Raw genomic sequence first — 21,735 nt, 5'->3', positions numbered from 1 at the left:
CGCTGCTGCAGGCCCGGGGGTTCTGCTGGCTTTGGGCACAGGCGGAAGACCTGAGAGGATATACCTGTTACAGGAACTGGCTGAGCTTGCTGCGGCCACCTTCCATGTCAGAGGGGTGTTTTAGATGTCACTGCCAGATAAACATCCCCTCCCCTCGTTACCATGGAGCTCACGCAGCAGTGCTTTCATGTTAGCGCTGTTGTTGGGGTCAGAGCAGAGATGCTGGCCAGTGCTGAGTGGCTGTGAGGGGTGGGGGTGGGCAGGGTCCAGCCCCCGGCACTGCCCCCAAGGCTGCCCGCAATCTGGGGCTTGTCCCTGCCCCTCAACTGCTGCCTTCTGGGGGTGGGGCAAAGCTCCCCAGAGGCGGGGACTGCGGGGGGGGGGCTTATCCCGTATGAACTGGGGGGGCCACCATAAGAAATGATTACAAACCTGGCGGCTTAAAGCAACAGAAATGTATGCCCCCCCAAAGGCTCCTTCCTGGCCCCTTCTACCTCTGGTGACTGCCGGCTGTCCTTGTGTCCTCCGGAGCAAGGCCGGGAACAACACCGGGCTTTCCCAGAGGCGGGCCCTGGGCTCCAGGAGAGGCTGGGCCTGTCCCCTTGTCTCCAGAACCCAGGCGCTCTGCTGTCCCTGCCCAGCCCCTACCCTGTTGCAGTGCCATGTGGCACCGGGGCCTACAGGAGGACCAGCCTGCATGCAGAGAAGGACAGCTCTCTTCTTTGCTAAGTTGGAAACAAATGCAAAGGAAAAGAGGCCAAGACAGGAGTTTTGTTATTTAAGTTGGCTTCCTATTAACTCAGTATAATAGTATAAGCTTAAAAATTTTAAACTCAGTATATTTTGAAATTTTAATTTTTTTTTTAGTTTTATTGAGATATAACACATATAGCATAGGATTTAGTTCTAGGTGTACAACATGATGATTTGAAATAGATACACACAGCCAATGGGCACCACAGTAGGTCTGGTTACGTCCATCAGCTCACATAATGACAAGTTTTCCTCATGAGGAGAACTTCTAATATCTACTCTCTTAGCAACGTTCAAATGCATGATCCATTATTGTCAACTGTAGTCACCATGCTGTACGTTACAGCCCCTGGCACATTTCTTTTACTTTTATTATTATTTTTCAATATTACTTAAATCAGGGGTCTCCAAACTTTTTACACAGGGGTCCAGTTCACTGTCCCTCAGACCATTGGAGGGCTGCCAAATACAGTGGTCCTCTCACTGACCACCAATGAAAGAGGTGCCCCTTCCAGAAGTGCAGTGGGGGCTGGATAAATGGCCTCAGGGGGCCGCAGTTTGGGGACGCCTGACTTAAACGATTTTCTTTTTTTCTTTATTCATTTTTAGAGAGGAGAGAGAGAGGGAGAGAGAGAGAGACAGAGAGAGAGAGAAGGGGGGGAGGAGCTGGAAGCATCAACTCCCATATGTGCCTTGACAGGGTTTCGAACCGGCGACCTCAGCATTTCCAGGTCGACACGTTATCCACTGCGCCACCACAGGTCAGGCAATGATTTTCTTTTTTTTTTTTTTTTTTTTTTTTTTATAAAGGTGATAAGCACCTTTGTTTTTTTTTTAATTTTTTTTAAATTTATTTATTCATTTTTAGAGAGGACAGAGAGAGGGAGAGAGAGAGACAGAGAGAGAAAGAGAAGGGGGGAGGAGCTGGAAGCATCAACTCCCATATGTGCCTTGACCAGGCAAGCCCAGGGTTTCGAACCGGCGACCTCAGCATTTCCAGGTCGACGTTTTATCCACTGTGCCACCACAGGTCAGGCCAGGCAATGATTTTCTTAAAAGATTTTACTCACTGATGTTACAGAGAGAGGAGGGGGTGTGGGCCGAGAGACATCAACTCTCTTTAGCTGTTCATTGATTGCATCTGGTCTGTGCCTCTGTCAGGGAAACCCAGGGCTTTGAACTGGAGACCTCTGTGTTCCAGGTTGACGCTTTATCCACTGCGCCACCATAAGCCAGGCGGCACATTTCTTTTAAAACTAGGAGTTTCTTGGCCCTGGCCGGTTGGCTCAGTGGTAGAGCGTCGGCCTGGCGTGCAGGAGTCCCGGGTTCGATTCTCGGCCAGGGCACACAGGAGAAGCGCCCATCTGCTTCTCCACCCCTCCCCCTCTCCTTCCTCTCTGTCTCTCTCTTCCCCTCCTGCAGCCAAGGCTCCACTGGAGTAAAGTTGGCCGGGGTGCTGAGGATGGCTCTATGGCCTCTGCCTCAGGCGCTAGAATGGCTCTGGTTGCAACAGAGCAACGCCCCAGATGGGCAGAGCATTACCCCCTGGTGGGCATGCCGGGTGGATCCCGGTCGGGCGCATGCGGGAGTCTGTCTGACTGCCTCCCCGTTTCCAACTTCAGAAAAATACAAAAAAATAAAAAAAATTAAAAAAAACCCCAAAAATAAAAACCTAGGAGTTTGAAGACCCGCTTCACCCATTTCTTCCTGGCCCCCGCCCCCCCCCCCCCCCAGCTCTGGCGACCACGCATCTGTTCTCTGTATCTTTGAGTTTGAGTTGTTAGATTCCACCAGTGAGCGAGATCTTCCAGTATTTGTCTTTCTCTGTCTGACTAACTCAGCACACGGCCCTCAGGGTCCAGCCATGCTGCCCCAGAGGGTAGGGTTTCCTCCTTCAGCTTCCAAAGATAAATTGATAAGCTCTAATCCTTCTACTCAGGGACTTTACAGTCTAATTGGGTAGGCAGGGAGGGTTCTACTTTAGCTGCTCCTCCCGCGCACTGCTAGGTTGTCCTGTTGTTGGTGACACTGCAGCTTGTGGGCCTGCGATATCTCTGGGATAGTGATTACATTTCCTTCGGGTCAACGCCCAGAGGGGGATTGTGGCTCCTGTGATGATAGTTCGATTTTCAGTTTTCTGAGGGACCTGACACTTTTTCACAGTGGCTGCACCCGTTCACACTCTGACCAGTAGGACATGAGGCTTCCCTTTTCCCCACATCCTCTCCAACCCCTGTTACTTTTGTCTCTTTGATGGTAGCCATTCCCGCAGGTGTGAGGTGGTATCTCTCATTGTGGTTTTTGATTTGCGTTTCCTTGACGATCAGTGAATTGGAGCTGTGTACTTGCTGGCCGTGTGTACTTGGCTGTTTTTGGAAAAAATGTTTGTTTAGTTTCTCTGCCCTTTTTTAAATTGGAGTTTTTTGGTTCTTTATATATTTTGGATATTAACCCCCTATCAGACATATGATGTGCAAATATGCCCGCCCATTACTAGGCCGCCTTTCCCCCCAGCTGCTGGTTTCCCTTGCCATGTGAAGCTTTTTAGTGTGATGCTCGTTTATTTTTGCTTCTGTAGCCTTTGTTCCTTAGTGTCAAATCCAAAGAAATCCTCGCCAAGACCAATGACCTGGAGCTTACATTTTATTCCAGGAGCTTTCTGGTGTTGGGTCTCACATTCAGTTCTCTAGTCCATTGATTCAAACTATTTTAAATGAACATCTGAGAGGCCAAGTGAAGCTTCTGTCCTGTGCTTGGTGGCTCCCTGGCCACTGCTCCCCCTGAGCCAGTGACACAGGGCAAGAAGCCAGGTGGCCTGGATAGCCTGTGATTTTTGTAGCCAAATCTCTCCCACGACGAAGGGATGACATTTGGGCATGTGCGACAAGTACTGACAGCTGTCAGTCACCCAGGTAGTCATCTTCTGTGAAAATCGAGTTTCCGGCCCTTTTTTGCAGTAGGCTGCGAGATACTTGGGAAAGAGGAAAGACTGCTGCTGATGTACATTGATTTATTTGTTGCCTGTGTGCCAGGCACTGGTGTTGAACTGCTGATCTGCATTGTCTCTGTGTGACTCAGTCCTCAGCCCCCAAGGGCCGTCGGTGGCTCTGTGTGCCTATTTTACAGAAGAGGAAAGGGAGGAATGAGAGTGTTGGCAGCTTGCCCAGTCACCTAACTGGGAAGAGCCGCAGCCAGCGTGGATTTCAGAGTCTGCCTGCCTCCGAGCTGCTGAATGGAGCAGTGCCACGCCCAGAGGGCGGCCAAGGGTGCTGTCCTGGGGCCACATTGTCCGGCGGGGTGGAGCAGGCTGGGTGACCTGAAGGTGGATGCTGGGTGTGCTGGAACCATGGCACGTGCTTATTGCTGTCCCCTGCATGACAGGAATCCACAGTGGCTTGGGATTCCAGAGACTTTGTGGAGCCCCCACCACTGGCTGCCCACAGCAAGGGTGTGGTGTTTCCTCTCTGGGGAAGTGAGTTGGCGGTTCAGTTCTCCTTACCCTTGGGAACTCCCGGCTCTCAATCCCATGGAGTTGGCCCAGCTGTGGGAGCTCAAGAGGTGTTTAGCACACCAGGGTGGCCAGCTGGTGAGCAGCATCCACCGGCTGCAGGATTCCCGGCTGTGACGCATTTCCAGTGGTCAGAACAGCCGCTTCTCTGGGACTCCTGATGGGGGAGGTGGTCCCAGGATTTGTTTGTCTTCCAAGGGTCACAGCCTGTGTCCTTGCACCCTGTGTCTTCTCTCTTGCCCGCCTAGTATCATGCGGCCAGATGACGCCAACATTGCTGGCAACATTCACGGAGGAACCATTCTGAAGATGATCGAGGAGGCGGGAGCCATCATCAGCACCCGGCACTGTAACAGCCAGAACGGGGTAAGAGTCTGGGTCCCCCACACCCTGGCTGGGAGCACGCGGAAGGTTTGGGCTCCAGGAGGCCTGGTGTTTCTTGTATACACGCTGCACCACTGGTGGGTCAGGAGAGGTGTTTGGGTGGAGGAACCTTCCCTTCCTCCATCCTCCGCTCCCAGGGAACTTCTGGAAGATCTGGCCCAATCAGCCCTGGGCAGGACCCCTTGCAACGCTGTTTGGTTTTGGGCTCAGCATGAAGAGAGGGGTGGGGACCAACAGAAACTAAGCTGAGAGCACCTCCCCCTTTCTTCTGAAAGAGTCTTGGTTTCCAGAATCTTCCTGGAGTCCAGACCTCTCAGAGCCATGCCTGCATGGGCAGCAGTTTATTGTGAACGTGAGACTGCCCTGGGGCCAACCCCTCCCTGGCCCTGACTGACCCGGAAGCCCAGCAGGCGCCCATGATGGTGTCTCCACTGACGGCTGGGGACAAGGGCAGGGTTCTCTGTTTTAGGACTTCAGGGCAGCTCAGGCCATACCTGTCATCTGCCATGTCCTCAACCCTGTGGAGTCTGACATTTTCTCTGAAGTCTGGCCCGCAGGAGAGAGACCGCCCTTGGGTACTAGAGGGCGTTCTGTCTCACACCACTGCTGCCAACATGGGCCCAGCAGGGAGTGTGTGGCTCTGTGTGCCTGCACCCCAGCCAGCCACCTGCTGTGTTGGAAAAAGAAGATCCAGCGCTGGCGTGTGTGTGTATCTGTGTGTATGTGTGTGTATATGTGTGCGTGCGCGGGCACACAGCATGCACGTATGTACTTGTAGAATAAACCAAGCCAGGTGACTGTGTGTTTGGATGATACCCACCAGTTCTGATGGAATGCCCTGCGGGTGGGCCCAAGCCTGTTGGAGTCCTGGGAAATAGCAGCTCATAAGTCAGCGCAGTCCTGGGTGCTGGCCTGCGCTGTCTGCACCTCAGCTGAACGTGGAGTTCCGCTTGCCCAGTCACCTCTCAGACCTCATCGCCTGCAAAATAGTAAACACTGTGTAATAATAACATGAGTGTGGTAAGACTCCTGAGCGGCCACCCACTAAATGCAGTTCTCCCCTTTCAGTATGTTAAGCTGGGAGAGGCCGAACTTCATGTTTGTAAGTGGCCTCTCCATTTGGGAAGAGCAGGCACGAGGCTATCCCCGGGTATCCCTGTGCCCGGCCTGAATGCTCTGGACAGGTCTGGGTTAAGAATGTCCCTTGGGACATTGCTGAGAGGTGTCGTGCCCTCTTCCTCAAGTCATTCCACTCGTGTCCTGGGTTATGGAAGGAACACTAATGCCCTTTGCTAAAAATTCACATAGCTCTGAGATGTGGACTAAAAAGTGAACCAGCCTGCTCTGTGTGTCCTTATTCCCGAAAGCTCGGGGCCCGCATGAGCCAGCCTGCTCTGGGGGTCCTCACTGCTCCCGGAGAGCCCGGGGCCCGCGTGAGCCAGCCTGCTCTGGGGGTCCTCACTGTTCCCGGAGAGCCCGGGGCCCGCGTGAGCCAGCCTGCTCTGGGGGTCCTCACTGCTCCCGGAGAGCCCGGGCCCGCGTGAGCCAGCCTGCTCTGGGGGTCCTACTGCTCCCGGAGAGTCCGGGGCCCGCGTGAGCCAGCCTGCTCTGGGGGTCCTCACTGCTCCCGGAGAGCCCGGGGCCCGCGTGAGCCAGCCTGCTCTGGGGGTCCTCACTGCTCCCTGAGAGCCCGGGGCCTGGGGCCTGCGTGAGCCAGCCTGCTCTGGAGGTCCTACTGCTCCTGAGAGTCCGGAGCCTGGGCCCAGGTAGCCTTTCTGCCCACAGCCTGGGCCCCAGCTCTCCTTGGGGACTGCCCGCTCTCCCCTCTGCATGGAGTGCCTGCACCCCCACACCTTCTCTCACTTGACCCCTTGTCATTCAGGTCTCAGCTCCAATGCGCCCTCCCTAGAGAGGCCATCAGCCCCCTCATCTGAAGCTACACCCATCCCATACCACTCTCTTTAGGGCACCCACCACCATGCGGCACTGCCCTGTCATTTATCATGTGACCCATCTGCCCAGAGCCCAGGCCTAGAGCAGGCTCTCGTACTCCCCCGATGCCAGCTTTGAGGATGCCTGGATCCACGAATACTGAGTGAAGGGCGAGACCTGTGTTGCCATGAAAGGGCTCAGGTCATCCAAGGCTCAGGTGCATGGAGATGTGAGAAACTGGTGTTTCCATGAAAGCTATTGATGTGTATGAGCGTGTTCATGCCACCATTTAGCCGCTGGGTCTTCAGGCAGTGCAGACAGCCATTGGGTGTGTGGGCGGTACAGGCGGCTACAGGGTGTGCAGGCCGAGTAGGCCACCGCTGTGTCTGCAAGCAGTGCATACTGGACACTGCTCCCTCGTTTCTGCCTGCTCCGCTGACCTGCCTTTCCAGCTTTCTGCCAGTGGGTGGTGCTGTAGCCTTGTAAATGGACTTGAATGTGACTGCTGGTGTGACCTGCCTGGCACTTTCAGTGGGTGCCACATGCGTCTGTGTGCTGAGGCAGTGGGGGAGGTGTGGCCTGTGGGGCATTTATAGGAAGAGGAACTGCCCTGAGCCCCTGGCCCCGTGTGCCTGAGAACCACCCAGGAGGTGAAGACGGAGGTCCCCAGTAGCCCTTGGGGTGGCCAGGGACCTTGCATGTTTGTCAGGTGCTGGGTGAGCTCCCGTGCAAGTGGGAGAGCTGTGTGTTGGTGCTGCAGTGGCAGCAGGCGGTTGATGGCAGGGCTCAAACAGTTCGTCGACCTTGAGGTCGAGTCTCCTGCCCCCCTCCTCCCTCCCCACCCACTCAGACCCCTGCTGCTGTCCTGGGTCCTAGAAAACACAGCTGCTTTCTGGTAGGAAGTCACGAAATGCTAAGTGCCCAGTTTGGCAACGAAGAGCCAGTGTCTCCACCCAAATACGAGTGGCTTTCGTGTCACTCAGTTAGCACAGATGGAGATAAGTGTTGGTGTGGGGAGGTGCCGGGGCCACAACAGGCACCACGCTCCTGTTGAGAAAGACTCTGGAAACAAATGACAAAGCATTTGTCCTTTCCACCCAGGAAACAAGATATTAAAAGAATGCTCATCATAGAATTACTTACAGTCAACAACTGGGGAGACCCAAATGTCTAAGAACAGAGTATTCCATTCTGTTTGGCCCCTGAAGTTTCTTGGCAGTGGAGAATTGGGACAAGGCAATCCTGAAAAGGAGTGAGAGTCCTTCCCATTCTGAGAGAGGATGCGCTCCCTCTCCATGGACTGTGGGGGTCCTGCAGCCGGCGCCCCACGGCCCTGTGCTCCCTGCTGTGTCCATCGGATACTGAGTGCGTCCTGGGTGGCTGGTAGCAGTGACCAGAGGCACACGGGGGCTCTTTTGTTTCTTTTTAAATTTTGAGTCGTGTGGATGGGTTGTCTGGTTGAAGGATAAATAAAATTTAACTAAAAGGACAGTGATTGCTAACCTGACCTGTGGTGGTGCAGTGGATAAAGCATTGACCTGGAATGCTGAGGTCGCTGGTTCGAAACCCCGGGCTTGCCTGGTCAAGGCACGTACAAGAGGCAACTACTACAAGTTGCTACTTCCCACTTCTACCCCCTTCTCTCTTTTCTCTCTCTAAAATCAATAAATCTTTAAAAAAAATAAAAAAATAGAACGATAATTGGTAAGAACTTGTCACAACACAGCCAGGTTGTTTGTTCCTCCTTTTGAGTGAAAAAGCATAACGTGAAAGTGTAAATTTAGCTTTTACACGATTATTTAAGGATTGTAACTGCAAAACAGGGATCAAGGCAAAGGAACAAATGAACCAGTGGAGCCCCTATTCTTAGGGAGAAGCCTGGAAAGAAAGGTCCCAAAATAGAAGCCACGGTTATCTTTGGACGGGTGGAGCGGTTTTCCTCCTCTGCCTACTTTTCTGTATTTCCAAAATTTCCCTGTGACTGTGTGTGTATCTCTTCACCTTTCATCATGCAAGTAGTGCATGTCTTTGTAGAAACACTGGGTAAGAGAAAAAAGCCGCTCACAACCCCATCACTCAGAATCACGGTAGTGATCTCTCTGGAGGGTCCCCATGGGACATTTCTGCACCTCCTGTGGTCTCGGACTTAGGAGCGTGTAAAAGATCAGGGCAGTTTGGGGGGAGCATCTCCAGGATGGGGGCTTGCGGGCCAGGCTAACCCATGTTTGGTCTTTGCAGGAGCGCTGTGTGGCCGCCCTGGCCCGGGTCGAGCGCACGGACTTCCTGTCGCCCATGTGCATCGGCGAGGTGGCGCACGTCAGTGCAGAGATCACCTACACCTCGAAGCATTCGGTGGAAGTCCAGGTCCACGTGATGTCGGAAAACATTCTCACAGGTAACCGGTGCGCTCTCTCACTGGCTGGGCTGGGAGCAGCAGCATGATGAGGTGGGAGCGGCCTCTTACATGGACTGAGGATTGACTCTGCTTGAGGGGCTGGTTCTAACTCTGTCCACAAATGACCTCCCTTAGTTCCCACCCCCGCACAGACTGCTCACGCAGCGAGCCCAAGAGCGTGTGCCTGGAGCCCCGGCCTTTGGGCTTTGGTCCTGAATGTGCGAGCACTGAACGCCCCTGCTGCCGCCTCCCCCACCAAACCTCTTCCCTTCCCTGCTCTCCTGCCTGAAAACCAGGTTTGGGCTGAAATTCACTGAGTGAACCTTTGACTCAGGTTTGATCTGAATATTCCTTCCTTGGCATGGTAACCATGGAAACCCTTTACATCCTCCCACTGGGCGCTGCAGGGGACTGTGGCTTCAGTTAGCACTGGCGCTGGCTCTTTTTATAACTGGCAGCTGCTGAGGAAGGCAGGCCCCCTCCCCCATCCCCCCCCACGTCCCCTGGCTGCTCATACCCGCCCCCATTCCAGGCCAGCCGCCCCATGGACAGGAGAGGCCACCTGGTTCTGGGGGAAGGAGCTGCCCAGGCCTTGCACCCGCCTCCTGGCGTCCCTCCCTGGCTGAGGCGGCCTACACTGGGCCGTGCTCAGAGCTTGGGGAGGGGCTCGAGGCTTCTCCCGCATGGGCCAGGAGCAGTTATCCACCAGGAACGTCTGGGGACCTCAGTAGGCCCAGCTCCCGTGAGCACAGGGAGTGCTTCAGCAGAGCAAGGGCCTGGGTGCGGGCAGTGGTCAGCGTGCCTGTACCCACATTTGTAGCCTGAACCCTGCACACGCAGGCAGCTCTTGCACTAAAGGGACCCTTCGATGAGGCACAGAAAGAGATGCCGGGCACTGTCTTCCCACATGGTGGCCTTTGCTCCAGGCTGTGTGGGGGGCTGGCTGCCCCTGCTGATGGAAGGGGAAGTAGCCACCTCTCTATTTCTCTGGACCCTTGAAGTGCTTCTTCCTTAGCAGTAATCAGCGGTGTTGTTCTGTCATCGTGGCTTTCCGGTGTCAGTGGTTTTCCAGGGAGTCACTGGGCTCACAAAGAGGGGGAGCTGCCTTACAGATCCCACTGTGGAGTCCCCCCTCCCCCCCCCGTTCTGGCCTCCGGGAGGCTGCACCCTGGGGGGACCCCGTGAGCAGGGTACAAATTGGAGGACAGTGAGTGGCCAGAGAGGCCCTCCCAGGCTCTCAGAGCGACCTCACCTGGCCTTTGTCCTGAGTTCCTGTCAGGCCCTTGGGAAATGGGAAAGAGAGGGTGCACCTCTCTAGGCACCCAGGGTCGGAGGTGGCCACCTCTTGGTGGGAGGCGGAGCGGGTGGCCCCTGTGGCTGCTCTGAGCCTTAACCTCAGGGGATATGCTGGTCCGTTTTTGCTTGGCCAGCCGAGAGCTGCCTCTTTGAAGAGAATGTAACAGAATGTCCAGGCTGGGTGGGAGCTGTCTAGGGGCCCTCTTACTGAGGTCCTTGCTCCATCCCTGCACTGCTCCTGACGGCCACGGGGACCAGGGCTCACTACTGCCTCCTAAACCTCTCCTTCAAGGACAGTCGCATCTCCAGGTTGTGCTATCTTAGTTCTGTGGCATACCTTGCAGGGACCCTCTGCCTGGCTTCTCATCCCTGGACTTGGCACCCGTCCTGAGTCACCTCTGCACACCCGTGTATGCATCTCTCAGAGACAGCGTGCTCAGACTAGACACAGGGGTTCTGGCTCGACCCCAGCATTGTGGTTCTCAAGGGGACTTTTTGGTGGTCACAACTGGGGCAGTGCTACTCACCTCCAGTGTGTGTAGGCTGGGAGGGACACTGCTGCACACCCTACCGCGCACAGGACGGCCCCCAACCCAGAGTGAGCCAGCCCCAGGGGTCTGTGGTGCTGAGGCCAAGAGTCCCTGTCCCAGTCATGAATTTCTGAGAGAAAGTCATGTCTTCCTTTTCGGGCAGTTTGGCTCAGCAGAGTAGACTCGGTGATTGACTAGTGAATGGATGAAGGAGGGAGTGTATGGATGGAGGTTGTCAGGAGGGTTTGGGCTTCTCCCCTGAAAACAGTGGGAAGCTGGCAGAAGGTGTTGAGAATGACACTCATTTTCTGAAGAATCCTGCCCACTGGGGGTAGGAGTGGACAGAGAGGCAGAAGGCTCTCGCCTAGAGCCATGCAGGTGTGAGAGCAGAGCTGGCGAGGTGACCTGCCCATGAGGATGCACTCCACCACCCCCAGCATCCGCCATCACGCCTTCCCTGCAGATGCAGATAGGCTTGCAGGATGTGAACTGCCCACAGAGGGGCGAGCCTGCCGGGAGGGGCAGGCGTTGTTATCCTGTTTTGTCCTGTTGTGCGGATGAGAGACGGGGCTTAGGTGAGGCAGCAGAGGGTAGCACTGCTCAGGGTTCTGAGATGGGCTGGGTCCCGCAGGCTAAGGCTTTTCTCCACACCTTGGTCGTCTTGCCCCAGGGGCCTGACGCCCTTCCCTTGCTCTCGTCTCTGGGTCTCCCTCTCTCCCAGCCCTGCGCCCTATCTCTCTGCATTCTCTCACTGTCTTATCGTTGGATCTGTTTGCGTCTCTTACTCTGGGGCCTTGGGTCTCTCAAGACCTCCCTGTCCTGAGGTGTCTTTTTCTGTCTCTGCATCTCCTGGGATGCAGATCTCTGAGGGCAGGGCTGGTGGCTGCCTTGTCCACAGCAGTCCCCCTGTGCCTAGAGCAGTGCCTGGCCCAGCGGCCTCCAGTGAACACAAGTTGGTGGGCAAGTGAGCTCAGACAGTGGGGAGACAGGTTGGAAGGCAAAAGGCCTGACAAAGCTGAGCCAACCCCAGGAGGCAGGGGTTCCCTGTCCTTTGTCCCCCTCCATCGGTTGTGTACGCTGCTAGGAGGCCATTGAACGAGAACACTCCAGGCAGACAACCAGTGAACCTTTGCCTCCGAGATGGCTCATTCATCTCCAGCAACTGTCAAAATATTAACTAACTGGGACGTGATTGCTATGAATTGCTCCAGAAAATAGCTAGGAGCTCTTAAGGTTTTAAAATAGATGTTTCTGATGCTGCAGTTGCCTTTTGACGGTTTTATTAAATGATAGAGAAAGTACAATTAGTGTGTTTTGCCTCGTTTGCTCCATGGAGCTCATCTAGGTCTCGAGGAGTAAGCCATTCGGGTTTCCATAGAAACCAGCTTGTCAGGCTAGCTCTAGCTGAGTCAAACAGGAACTCTTATTCCCAAAAGCAGGTTGTCAGATTTGCTTTCAGTCAAAGAGCAGTGAAAATATTTTCCATATTTGCCTGTGGTTCTTGAGCCCGGGAGCCTGTTGTTCGGGTGGTTCTGTTGGACCAGAGCCACTCCCACGGCCTCCCTCTTGTTCTAAGTGATCCCCTCGGGCTTGGCTTGGTCCTTGGCACTACGTTTAGGTGAGGAAGTCACAGCCCAGGTTCAGTGCAGGAGGACAGGTCAGAGGGAGCTGCCTGGGGGTGAGCTCCTGGCGGGACTTCTGGGGTCCCTGGGCAGGTCCCCCCTCCTCTGCTTCCTCTCTGTCCCCTGTTCCCCTGTGCACCTCTGCTACGCGGGACTCCTCCATGTTGGAGAGGCACTTTGTAAAAACGCTCTTGTAAATACTTCTCCAAAATTACTGTGAACCAGAGAGCCTGGGTCTGTCTTCAGAAAGACTGCGAGGGGGACACTAGAATCTATGTAAACACAATAAATTAAAATCAATAAAAATTCCCCCCCAAGAAAAAAGAAAGACAGAGTTGTTGTGTGACCCCAGGCAAACGGGAGCTCTGACTTTGGGCTCCTGTACAAGTGAAGGTTGCGGACTGAGTGGTTTCCTCGGGCCCTTGGTTTTCAGCAGAGGAGGTAGCTCTACTCCGTCCTGAGGCCGGGCTCAGTGCCCCAAGGAAGGCTCTGTGGCCCAGCATTCTGTCCCGAGTGAACATCCGCAGCCCACAACCTACCTCCCCGCACTCCGTAAGGAGGCTGCTGGCAGGAGGGCTGAGTTTGCTGGGCGCCGGCCTCGGGGGAGGGGGCGTTGAAGAGGTGCCGGGTCACAGACGAGGCTCGAGGCTCGGTGGGCTGACTGCACAGCTGTGCTCTGGGCGCTCGCCCGGCAGCCGCCCGCCCCTTCCCAGGCTGCCCGTGTGGGCTCTGCCTCCATGTCCCCCGGAGACCCAGCACCATGTGCTGCTGTTTTTCCCACCCCATCTGGCAGGAGCTCATCTTGGCCACATTTAGACAGATGGGCAGATCTATCAGTGTGGCGAGTTTCTCAGCAGGGGGTTCTTGAGTTGAGTTTGATATTAGTTTCTGCTGGGTCTGTTGGTGGAGACGCGGGCTCAGCCTGGTGCAGCCCTGGCTTTGTCTCCCTCTTCCCTGGGGGGGTAGCTGAACGGTCTGCCCCTCCCCACAGCCCTTTTCTCTGTCTGGCCCTTCCTCAGAGGCCTCTGGTGTGTGTTAATGACCAAAGTTTTCTTTTGTCAGAACACCATCGGAGAGGAGCATGCCTGGCTCTGGGCCTCCAGGTGTGAGGCCATGTTAGCCAGTGCTAGAAGGCCGACAGGCCTGGGGACCAGCCCCTAGGCTTAAAGCAGATGGTCCGAGGTCCTTCCATCAGCCTTTGGAGAGTGGCAGCATTGTGGGGAGGGTCCCGTTGCCTGGACAGGGGGTGGGGGGGTTCCTGAGCTTGCACATCATGGCTAAGGGCCTTGGGGGTCGGGGTAAGAGATGGTGGCATTTCAGCCCACCTGCTAGGCTCCTGGTGCCCCGCCCTTTCTCGCCAGGCCATCCCTCATGTGGTCTTCTTCTTTGAAGGTTCCAAAAAGCTGACCAATAAGGCTACCCTGTGGTATGTGCCCCTGTCACTGAAGAATGTGGACAAGGTCCTGGAGGTGCCTCCGGTTGTGGTAAGGAGTCCTCTTTCCACTTCTCATGAGACAGGTAGCAGAAGCCTGTCACTCTTGTGATGCTGGGGGTGTCCTGGGAGAGCAGTGGTGGGAGCAGCGGGTGGGGGTCCCTGTCCAGGATCTCAGCACAGGTTTACTTCAGGCTGGGAGTGGGACCATAGGCTGGCCCAGACGCCATGGACCCTCTTCCTGAGGACCCTTTATCACACTCTGTGACCAGAGATAAGGCAGGTTGGGGCCATGCCTGGTGAGGGTTCCTTCTGCCTTTGACCTTCAACAAATAGTCAGCCAGACATTTTTTCAGCAGAATGGGTTTATTTAGGAACAACAAAAAATTTGGGATATGTGGTCTACTGGTGAATCACCCACAAGTCCAGAGAACAAAAGGTGGGCTCTTTTATAGAAGGATAGGGTGGCGGTGCAGAGGGGCTGTTGCAAACAGAGAGTCCATTGGAGGAAACTGGGAGTCCAAAGTGTGGTAGCTTCTCATTGGCTGAGTGGTTGCCAGGCCAGGAAAAGATTTTCCTTCCTGCTGGAGTGGTAGACAGCGTGTTCCTCTTGGAGATGGGGAGTATTTCTTCCTATTCTGGGTGACTGACAATGAGTGGTATGTGTGAGAACCCTCCAGCTCCTATTAATTAATTAACTAATTTGTTTGTTTGTTTGTTTACTTATTTATTTGAGAGGAGCAGGAAGAGAGACAGGAACATTGAGCTGCTCCTGTATGTACCCTGACCAGGAAATCAAACTGGCAACCTCTGTGCTCCGGGACAGTGCTCCAACCAACCGAGCTGTCCTGCCAGGGTTTATTTATTTATTAAGTTTCAGAGAAAGAGGAAGGGAGCGAGAGGGAAAGGGGAAGGGAAGCATTCATTTGTTGTTCCACTCAGTCGTGCATTCTTTGGTTGTTCTCTGTGTGTGCCCTGACTAGGGATTGAACCCACAACCTTGTTGTTTCAGGGTGACGCTCTTAACTGACTGAGCTAACTGACCAGGGCCCTAACTCCAATTTAAATGAGGGTTCTGTTCATTAATCTTCATGTGCTAAGAGCCAGGACCACCAGGCCGCCCTGCCCAGGCCAGCCACTGCCGCTCTCAGTCCCGCTGGGCCCCGAGGAAACGAATGTTAGGATAGCTCTGTTTCAGCCTCTTTCCTTGGTTTCTCTCAGTTGGGCTTTTCTGTGGACAGAGGCATCTTTGCATGGAGAGACTTCATTGTGTCTGTTCCCAGGTCCATGGGTAGGCAGGGTCAGCAGGCAGACAGGCCAGTGGGCAGGCAGGCCAGCGGGCAGGAAGGGCCAGCGGGTAGGCAGGGTCAGTGGGCAGGCAGGCCAGCGGGCAGGAAGGACCAGCGGGCAGGAAGGGTCAGCGGGCAGGCAGGGTCAGCGGGCAGGCAGGCCAGTGGGCAGACAGGGTCAGCGGTCAGGCAGGGTCAATGGGTAGGCAGGCTCAGCGGGCAGGCAGGGTCAGCGGGCAGGCAGGGTCAGTGGGTAGGCAGGGTCAGCGGGCAGGCAGGCTCCAGAGGACAAACGATTCGCAATGGAGAGCAATAGTTCATTCCTACAGTGATGGCCTCACCTCCTCCTCTTGTAACTCCCAAGCTTCTAGATGTGCTCCGTGGGGCTCACTGCTCTCTGCTCTCACTCCTACGAGTGGACAGTACTTCTTAGAAGGAAACAGATCCAGGCCCCAGCGGCACCTGCCCCTGTGGGAGCGTTTATTTTCCTGAGGGTGAGGTGGATAGAGAACACGTTTTTAAAAGCAGTAGCAGCCTGACCTGTGGTGGCGCAGTGGATAAAGCGTCAACCTGGAAATGCTGAGGTTGCCGGTTCAAAACCCTGGGCTTGCCTGGTCAAGGCACATATGGGAGTTGATGCTTCCTGCTCCTCCCCCCTTCTCTCTCTCTCTCTCTCCTCTCTATAATGAATAAATAAAAATAAATAAATAAAATAAAAGCAGTAGCACTGGGAACCAGACAGTCAGGGACTGGTGCTTGCTCATTTTGCTTACAGTGCTCACAGAGAAACTGGGCATCACAGTCCCTGTCCTCCTCCTCAGTGTCCCCCTCCCCATCACAGGGATTCTCAGGTGCAGGCCCTGTCCATCTGTGGGAGGCCACTCTGCCCTCCATCTGCTGCCTTTCCACGGCCCTGGGTCACCCAAGGTGACAGGGACTCACTTTTTGCACCCCTGCAGAGTGCCTGTGGGGGGCGCTCTCATGCCTGCCTCAGTGTCTGACCGGGGCCCCCAGCGGGCAGACGCAGTCTCTGTGGGTGGCAAGCTGTTGTGTAGTCCAGACATTTTAGAAAAAACTGTGGTGACGGGGGAGCCCTCTCCACGTGGAACAGGAAGGTCGCTTAGACCTTGGCCTGGGCTGGCCAGTGGGTCTGTCCTTTGGTACTGTGAGCGCCTGGTGCCCAGTCGGCACTGGTGGAGTTCCATCCACTCTCCTCACACAAGGAGAGCGGTGGTAGCTCAGGGCCAGGGTGTCTGCCCGTGAGTTTCCCAGGCTGCTCTGGTGGTCTGTAGGCTGGGGGCTTAAACAGACCGGGGCTCAGAAGCCCAAAATCATGGTGCTGCCCCTCAGAAGGTTCTAGGGGGGAACCCTTCTTTGACTTCCAACTTCTGGTGGCTCCTGGTAACCCTTGGTGTTCCATGGCTTGTGGCCACATCACTCCAATCTCTGCCTCCATTGTCACGTGACCGCCTTTCCTGTGTGTGTGTGTGTGTGTGTGTGTGTGTGTGTGTGAGTAAATCTTATATAGACATGTTCCAAATAAGGCCACACACAGAGTTTCCAGGTGGACAGGGACTGTGCCGACAGTGTTCAACCCCAGAGCACTGCCCTCAGTCCCCAGACCCCCACTGTGCTGCCCGGGCCGCCTCCCTCTGTCTCTGCTGCTCTGCAGGGGGAGTCACCTCGTTTTCACACAGCACTGACTGGGGGGTTTGAGGCACAGTGACTGTTCTCTGTAGAAATTACCGTGTACCGACCCTCATTTTCATCTTTCCCGTGAAGCCCTTGGTGCTGAATTAGTCTCATCATGTGATGTCCGGGACTGAATCCCAGGAAGGAGTGAGGCAGGTGTGAAATGATGAGTGGCTGAGATCGTCTGTGTATAGTTTTAACCAGAAAAAACCAGGAGCCAGCTCAGTGCCCCTTTGTAATGGCTCTGTCACCTAAATGGTGTGAGTTGATACACCCAGTGGGGGAAATACTGCTGTTTTTACACTGCACAGACAGCATGAGAGAACTTTTTATACACATGGGTATAAAAATAGTTATAGGAAGGATGTCATCTCGGGCAGGGTTAGGGGACTACCTGAGACTTTCACCCTCTCTGTGTTTTGTTATGAATGTTAAATACGTGTTATCAGCAGAGGGATAGTTTCGATGATAGAAACAAGAGCCAGGTCCGGAGGCCGGCTGCCCCTCTGCCCCTCTGCCCCTCTGTCTGCCCCACAGTACTCCCGGCAGGAGCAGGAGCAGGAGGGCCGCCGGCGGTACGAGGCCCAGAAACTGGAGCGCATGGAGACCAAGTGGAGGAATGGGGACATCATCCAGCCCGTCCTGAACCCAGGTAAGAGCCAGGGTGCCACGGGGCAGATGGTCACGAGTGTTCTCCTGGGGTTCGTGTTGTCATACAAACCCCTTCCCTGTGTCACAGCCAGCTGGGATGCCAGGAGGCTCCACAGTCCCCCCGAGGCCTCGGTGCCGCGTTCCTGCAGGGATAGCATCAGCCCAGGCATTGACTCTGGCGCCCGTGTGCCCATGTGGTAGCTCCACTGCCCGCTGAGGGGTGCCTTTTCATGGGACCAGCTTCTGTGTGGTCTCTCCCCCAGGGTCACTTGGGAGGGCGTGTGTGGTGAGATTTCCACCTTATGTAAAACAGACAGCACCTTTTTCACACTGGGGAGAAGGCCCTGTGGGTGCACAGCCTTCCTTTCCTGCGTGGTCCTTCCCATCTTTCCTTTAAGTCCATGCTGGTCTGGCTTGAACAGAATGTCCACCCAGAATCCAAAAAGAAGGACAATGGATGTTTTCCTCCAGAAATGTTCTCCCCAGCCCCCCTCCCCCCAGTCCTCAACAGAGAAGTCCCTGGTGTGGAGGCGCCCTCAGGGCAGGGCCTCTGGACGTCTGACCCCCTTAGGACATGGTGAGGCCGGGGATTGTGGGTCCTCTGGTGACAGACGTCACCCTCCTGCACACGGGAGTAATTTCATCCGTGTGGAGAGGGTTCTCGAGAACTTGCTCTGAGGCTTGGCTCTGCGTCAGGGCCCGGCTGCTGTGAGGAATGTCCCTGTCCTCTGCTAGTTCTGCAGGGAGACACCAGGGTCCTCCATCCCCACCTTGCACCCAGAGGTCCCCCTTGTAGCTGCAGCTCTCCTTCCCTTTTGAAACCAGAACCAGATTTCAGGCTGTTGCCTAGCAACCCTAGGAGGGGCCAGCCTCATCCTTCAGGTATCTTTTCAGAGTCTGGGAGTTCCTTAAAAACCCAGTTTTTCTTGTTTTCTTCATCTGACAAGAGAAAATGCGATGACCTTGAACCCTTGGCTCCACGGCCATCGGTTATCCGGTGTTAACTGGGTGGGGATTGTTTGGCCATATGACTGACTGACCACCCATGGCAGGGCTGTCGGTTATAACAGAACCAGTCCTGCCTTATCCTGGGTGTGAAACAGTGCTCACCCCAGAGCTGGTCTCTGCCACTGTAGTGGGGGTCCCGGCAAGTCAGCCCAGCCTGGCCCTGCGCTGGGCCTGGGCTCCGCCTCCCCAGGTCCAGCCAGCCCTTGTCATCCCCACAGGGCAGACGATGGGCTCTGAGCGGCCACGCAAGTGCTGGGGCCCATCTTCCAGGGTCTGGACAGGTCCCGTCCTCCTGCTCCCACCAGGAGGGAGTGGGTGGCGGGCTGGGGACAGGGAGAAAGTAGGTTCTGGGGTCAGAATCCCAGCTCTGCCTCTTCAGTGGGGTTTCAGCCTCTCTTTGCCGCAGTTTCCTTAGCTGGAGCCATAGGAAGGGGGAATTCTGTGTTTGTTGATGGCCGAGCCAAACCCTGTGTGTGGCTGCCCTAAGTACCCAAGTCCAGTCCTGGACATCCTTTTGAAATTTCAGGTTCAAAGATTGGGCATGGTGGCTGCTAAACCCTAGAATCCTAGTTCATAGCTCAATAGAGGTTTATTATAAAGTCCAAATTGGGCATTTCTAATGGGAGGGATCTCCCCCAGTGGTGGGGACTCGGTCCATCTCGGTGTTGTAGCCTCCCCATCTGTGATAGGTAGCTTTTTGGGTTACTTTGAGAGGGAACAAAGCAGGAGGACTCACACATCTGGGTCTTTAGACTGTCCCTACCCCTGTGGCATCAGAGTTGATAACCAGGGAAGGAGGAAGGGGTGTCGGGGTGCAGCTGTATTTTTTTCTCATCAGAATTCTGGTGCTTTCATTTATAAAAAGCTCATCAATGCAAGTTCTAGGAATATTAGATTATTAGACATAGCTTATTTGATTTTTTTTTTTTTATAATAATTTTATTTTTTTAATGGGGTGACATCAATAAATCAGGATACATATATTCAAAGATAACAAGTCCAGGTTATCTTGTCGTTCATTTATGTTGCATACCCACCACCCAAAGTCAGATTGTCCTCTGTCACCTTCTATCTTGTTTTCTTTGTGCCCCTCCCCACCCCCTTTCCCTCTCCCATTCCCCCCTCCCCCCCGTAACCACCACACTCTTATCAATGTCTCTTAGTTTCACTATTATGTCCCACCTACGTATGGAATAATACAGTTCCTGGTTTTTTCTGATTTACTTATTTCGCTTCATATCATGTTATCAAGATCCCACCATTTTGCTGTAAATGTTCCGATGTCATCATTTCTTATGGCTGAGTAGTATTCCATAGTGTATATGTGCCACATCTTCTTTTTTTTTTTTTTTTTTTTTTTTTATTTTTCTGAAGCTGGAAACAGGGAGAGACAGTCAGACAGACTCCCGCATGCGCCCGACCGGGATCCACCCGGCACTCCCACCAGGGGCGACGCTCTGCCCACCAGGGGGCGATGCTCTGCCCATCCTGGGCGTCGCCATGTTGCGACCAGAGCCACTCTAGCGCCTGGGGCAGAGGCCACAGAGCCATCCCCAGCGCCCGGGCCATCTTTGCTCCAATGGAGCCTCGGCTGTGGGAGGGGAAGAGAGAGACAGAGAGGGAAAGCGCGGCGGAGGGGTGGAGAAGCAAATGGGCGCTTCTCCTGTGTGCCCTGGCCGGGAATCGAACCCGGGTCCTCCGCACGCTAGGCCGACGCGTGCCACATCTTCTTTATCCAGTCATCTATTGATGGGCTTTTTGGTTGTTTCCATGTCCTGGCCACTGTGAACAATGCTGCAATAAACATGGGGCTGCATGTGTCTTTACGTATCAATGTTTCTGAGTTTTTGGGATATATACCCAGTAGAGGGATTGCTGGGTCATAAGGTAGTTCTATTTTCAGTTTTTTGAGGAACCACCATACTTTCTTCCATAATGGTTGTACTACTTTACATTCCCACCAACAGTGTATGAGGGTTCCTTTTTCTCCACAGCCTCTCCAACATTTGCTATTACCTGTCTTGCTAATAACAGCTAATCGAACAGGTGTGAGGTGGTATCTCATTGCCGTTTTGATTTGCATTTCTCTAATAGCTAAAGAAGATGAGCATCTTTTCATATATCTGTTGGCCATTTGTATTTCTTCCTGGGAGAAGTGTCTATTCATATCCTCTTCCCATTTTTTTATTGGATTGTTTGTTTGTTTGTTGTTGAGTTTTATGAGTTCTTTGTATATTTTGGATATTAGGCCCTTATCTGAGCTGTTGTTTGAAAATATCATTTCCCGTTTAGTTGGCTTTCTGTTTATTTTGTTATCAGTTTCTCTTGCTGAGCAAAAACTTCTTAGTCTGATGTAGTCCCATTCATTAATTTTTGCCTTCACTTCTCTTGCCTGTGGAGTCAAATTCATAAAATGCTCTTTAAAACCCAGGTCCATGAGTTGAGTACCTATGTCTTCTTCTATGTACTTAATTGTTTCAGGTCTTATGTTTAGATCTTTGATCCATTTTGAGTTAATTTTTGTACAGGGGGAGAGACTGTAGTCCAGTTTCATTCTTTTGCATGTGGCTTTCCAGTTTTCCCAGCACCATTTATTGAAGAGGCTTTCTTTTCTCCATTGTGTGTTGTTGGCCCCTTTATCAAAAATTATTTGACTATATATATGTGGTTTTATTTCTGGACTTTCTATTCTGTTCCATTGGTCTGATTGTCTATTTTTCTGCCAATACCATGCTGTTTTGATTGTCGTGGCCCTATAATATAGTTTGAAGTCAGGTATTGTAATGCCCCCAGCTTCATTCTTTTTCTTTAGGATTGCTTTGGCTATTCGGGGTTTTTTATAGTTCCATATAAATCTGATGATTTTTTGCTCTATTTCTTTAAAAAACGTCATTGGAAGTTTGATGGGAATTGCATTAAATTTGTATATTGCTTTGGGTAATATAGCCATCTTGATTATATTTATTCTTCCTAGCCAAGAACAAGGTATATTCTTCCATCTCATTATATCTTTTTCGATTTCCCTTAACAATGGTTTATAGTTTTCATTATATAAGTCCTTTACATTCTTTGTTATGTTTATTCCTAAGTATTTTATTTTTTTTGTTGCAATCGTGAAGGGGATTATTCTTTTGAGTTCCTTCTCAGTTGTTTCATTGTTGGCATATAGAAAGGCTATTGACTTCTGTATGTTAATTTTGTATCCTGCAACCTTACTGTATTGGCTTATTGTTTCTAGTAGTC

At 53.4% G+C, this 21,735-nt stretch overlaps 1 protein-coding gene across 1 annotated transcript in view; it reads left to right on the top strand.

Annotated features, from left to right (window-relative positions):
* Nucleotides 1-21,735, top strand: part of ACOT7 (acyl-CoA thioesterase 7) — a 90,376-nt gene that overhangs the window by 20,802 nt on the left and 47,839 nt on the right. Inside the window, exons 2-5 of the mRNA XM_066372005.1 lie at nucleotides 4,510-4,627; nucleotides 8,816-8,972; nucleotides 13,813-13,904; nucleotides 17,371-17,485. Coding sequence (XP_066228102.1) covers nucleotides 4,510-4,627; nucleotides 8,816-8,972; nucleotides 13,813-13,904; nucleotides 17,371-17,485 — 482 coding nt within the window. The remainder of the gene's footprint in view (nucleotides 1-4,509; nucleotides 4,628-8,815; nucleotides 8,973-13,812; nucleotides 13,905-17,370; nucleotides 17,486-21,735) is intronic.

Source organism: Saccopteryx leptura, chromosome 3 (assembly GCF_036850995.1).
Source record: "Saccopteryx leptura isolate mSacLep1 chromosome 3, mSacLep1_pri_phased_curated, whole genome shotgun sequence".
Lineage (NCBI taxonomy): Eukaryota > Metazoa > Chordata > Mammalia > Chiroptera > Emballonuridae > Saccopteryx > Saccopteryx leptura.
Note: the sequence above shows the minus strand (reverse complement) of the source record. Positions and strands in the feature narration are given on the sequence as shown.